This window comes from Myotis brandtii, unplaced genomic scaffold (assembly GCF_000412655.1).
Source record: "Myotis brandtii unplaced genomic scaffold, ASM41265v1 scaffold3147, whole genome shotgun sequence".
Classification (NCBI taxonomy): Eukaryota; Metazoa; Chordata; class Mammalia; order Chiroptera; family Vespertilionidae; genus Myotis; species Myotis brandtii.
Window position 1 is genome coordinate 9,569 of NW_005362062.1, and position 3,943 is coordinate 13,511.

The 3,943-nt window shown below is 48.7% G+C and overlaps 1 protein-coding gene across 1 annotated transcript in view; it reads left to right on the top strand.

The window, feature by feature from the left end:
• LOC102238779 (leukocyte immunoglobulin-like receptor subfamily A member 6) overlaps window positions 1–2,798 on the top strand; it is an 8,446-nt gene extending 5,648 nt beyond the window's left edge. The window contains exons 5-6 of the mRNA XM_014542900.1: window positions 64–366; window positions 1,991–2,798. Coding sequence (XP_014398386.1) covers window positions 64–366; window positions 1,991–2,181 — 494 coding nt within the window. The 3' untranslated portion in view covers window positions 2,182–2,798. The remainder of the gene's footprint in view (window positions 1–63; window positions 367–1,990) is intronic.
• Window positions 2,799–3,943: the final 1,145 nt, after the last annotated feature.

Here is a 3,943-nt window from a genome sequence, read left to right on the forward strand (position 1 = left end):
CTGGTGACTCTCAGGTCAGAACAAGGTGGGCAGGCAGCCCTCACCCTTCCTCCCTCTCTCTAGGATGGCTGCCTGATAGACCCTTCCTCGCGGTGCAGCCAGGCCCCAGGGTGGCCTCAGGAGAGAACGTGACCCTGCGGTGTCACTCACAGAGCCCAAGGGACACGTTTCTTCTGTGCAAGAAGGGGGCAGCCGGTCCCCCCCTGCGTCTGAGATCAAAGTACCGAGCCGGGCAGTACCAGGCAGAGTTCTCCATGAGTCCTGTGACCTCTGCCCACGGGGGCACCTACAGGTGCTACAGCTCAAATGGCACCTCCCCCTTCCTCCTGTCACTCCCCAGTGAGTCCCTGGAGCTCCTGGTCTCAGGTGAGGAACCCCCAGCCCTTTCTGCTGAGCTGTCAGCTCAGGGTCCTGTCCCCAGAAGGATTATGGGCTTGAAAGGGAGGGAGGGGCTCTGGGGATCATCACCCAGAGGTGATCTGACACTCAGAGACACTCTGCCCCGTGCTCAGCCCTCCCCCTCACCTGGTCCAGAAGGTACTAGGTGGGCACTGTGAGGGTCTGAGGGCAGATGCAGGAGGAGTCTGAGTGAGATGGGGAGCCAGGGTTGGCCCCAGAGTCTCACACTTTGTCCTCCTTCCCTAGACCCTCTGGTACCCCAGCTCCCCAACAACAGGGACCATGTCCACAGTTGTTCAATTCTGGGTCTCCTTGGCTCAGAGGGAGTACTGTCCACCCCAGGGAAGTTCTGAGTCTCTTAGAGGATCTAGCGCCCCCCCACCACGCCCCACTCGGAGACAGGCTTGTGTCCCAGGGGACCAAGTATTCTAGGAGAAATTTCAGGGAACTACTGAGCTCCAAGGCCTCTGAGGATTCTCCCCCCGCCCCATGGAGTCAGGCCTAAGAAGGAGAAGTGAGGCAGGTGACAGGTGGGTGGTCATGGCAGAGGGAGATGTTGGGGCCCAAGGCTGAGGGAGAAGTAGAGGCCGGAGAGTTGGAGAGAGGACAGGGGGACATTCCCTGGGCTGCTCATTTCCAGAGGCCCTTGGATGGAAGCCCTCACCACACAGGTGGGGTCCTGAGCCTTCTCAGAGCAGGACAGGTGGCTGCTCTGCCCAAGGTGGGATCTGCAGTGGGTGACAGTGCCGTACCCACTGCTGTAGTGAGAAGTGTCCCCACCTGTGGGCACCAGCCTGCAAGGCCCTGTTCCCCCTGGAGGCCTCCAGGCCCTCAGTCCCCACCTGAGACTCAGGTAAACCATGGAGGGCTCATGAGGAACTAGGGGGTCCGGCCCAGACACTGTGAAATTCACGTTTGCTCTCTGCATTTTCTGTGCATACCTCTCATTATTGCTCTTTTGCTGGAAACTTGTAGGCAATACTTGCATAAATAATTTTAAACTGCAAACATTTAGACTTTAAAAACATGGATTTCTCATTATTTTAACGGGGGTTATATTAAATCTATGTATTTATTATGAAGAATACCTTCTTATCTACATGAAGTTCCTTTAAAAAGATGCTTCAAAATATTAAAATTTAAAAATATGTCTTTATTGATTTCAGAGAGGAAGGGAGAGGGAGAGAGATACAGAAACATAAATGATGAGAGAGAATCATTGATCTTCTGCCTCTTGCATGCCCCACACAGGGGATTGAGCCCACAACCTAGGCATGTGCCCTGACCAGGATTCTAACCATGACCTCCAGGTTTATTGTTGGACGCTCAACCACTGAGCCACACCAGCTGGGCTCAAAATGTTAAATTTCGACTTCAGGTGCATTTTTTACTTTTTTTCAGAAAATTGTCCTCACTGATAGCTGAAGAATTGCTCAAGGTCTACATATATACATGTATGCATATTTGAGACCAACCCAGCACAGACAGTCGTGTCCTGTCAAGGGGTAGTGGCTACCCTGGGTGGACATCCAGGGTCCTGGGTTACTTTGTCCTGCCCTGACCTCTGTGACTCTTTTCCCATAATCCCCAGCCTCCCACTCCCAAGACTACACTGTGGAGAATTCCATCCGGATGGGCGTGGCTGGATTGGTCCTGTTGGCGCTCGGGGTGCTGCTCTTTTGGTCTCGAAACAGCCAGATAAACACCAGGATGCAGCCAGGACGTGAACATGGAGGGAACAATGCACAATTCAGAGAGGAGGATCTTGGGAAGGTTCTGTAAGATAATGTGGGACATATGCTGAGGGACCTGTCTGGGACTCCTTGCAGGTGGAGGAGTCATTGCTCATGTGCAGGGACAAGGTCTGGACCTTCTGCCCTTGAACTGTGGTCCTTTCCCTCCCGATCCCTGTGAGTCCGGTGACTGGTTCCTGACTTTCCCCATTTTGGTGAAATTAGCATTTATCCCAGGTGGCAGGCATAGGTCCACACCTCCCTACACTTGCATCGAATATGTTTTCCTTTATTGCTAACCACATGAACCTTCATGTCTGTATGGAGTCCCCATCTCCTGAGTCCAGAGCTCGCCGTCTATTGTAATCAATCTACAGGGTGCACAATCCATCCTGCAAGAGGTAAACCCACAGGAGGTCCTAACACCCTCTCTGGACTCCACACAGCCCTTCCCTGCCCTCCAAGGCCACCTGTGTACTTTCTGAAGAAACCTCACCCCTTGGGATGAAGGCCTGATTGTTTGAAGGGGTTTCCTGGTCTGCGCTGCTTCTGAAAACCCCATTGTCCAAAACACAGTGAAACACACAGAAAACTTGTTACAGATGTGCATCCTTGAAACCTATGTCATGTCATTCACCGATGGCACCCCAATAAATTTAATATAAAAACATTGATTCTTGGCATAGTTTACTTTCTCTGGTGTATATGCCCCCTTCATGGCCAACGTCAAGTGCCCATGTAAGGTCCTCACGCAGACTTGGAAAGCGACACACAAACCGACTTTCACAAAACAGTACAATTCAATGTGAGACACCGTTAATACCACATTGATAGCCCACAGTGCTCCTAAGTCCCTTCTAGTTGATGTGTAACGATGGTTTCTACTTTAATGTTGGGGCACAGTTTCTGTGAAAACAGGAGACCACAGTCCCAACATGTCCAGCTGAGATGCACAAAGGAATGTTTTACTATCAGTTGTGGGAGAGAATCATGAGTCCATAGAATCCTACTGCATTACTTGTAGGAGTGCCAATTATATTCATCAATTCAGAGACTACATGACACTCATCCAGTTAGAGACACACAGCTATGTCTTTAAGTACATGCTTTAGAGAAAATGTGCACATGTGCATCGACAAGAGTTATTCTTATTAACCAATTTCCCAGAAAAAAACGCTCTAAGATTGTATGCACAAGAAAAGAGACATTTTGGTGTCCTGTATAAAAAATTATCAAATAATATATATCAATCAAAATGCACAACTTGAAATTGCAAGGGTCATGTATATCCATCATCACATATAATAACTAATACATGTAGATTATTATAAAATGATGTATTTAGGATTATTCCATTTACCCAACATTAAAAAAGAGACATTAAAGAAAAGGAGACATTGTGTATTATTTAGGGATGTACACCTAAGATACACCTTGCAAATAAAGGAAAGAAAAGAATTCCAGGAAATCCATGATGATTACAAGTTGGGAAGTGTTGAGTGGTTTTGTTCAGGATGGAAACCACGGAGTCTTCTGGAATCATGGCCACCTTCTTCTCAATGTTCATTTGATGACTCATAAATCTACTTGTCACTACTCACAGATAGAGCATTTCTGTTCTATGACCTTCATTATTCCCCACACAAGTTAGTGAGGTGGAGATGAACTAGGGGGGAAAGCCACACCCTACACGAGTGACACATCTACCACTAAGTGGTTGCTGATCACGTGCAGCAAACCCTTCCCATGTGATCATTGTGTTTTTCAAACTCATGACCTCAACTGCCTGATCAGCCTCACCTGAGTCCAGT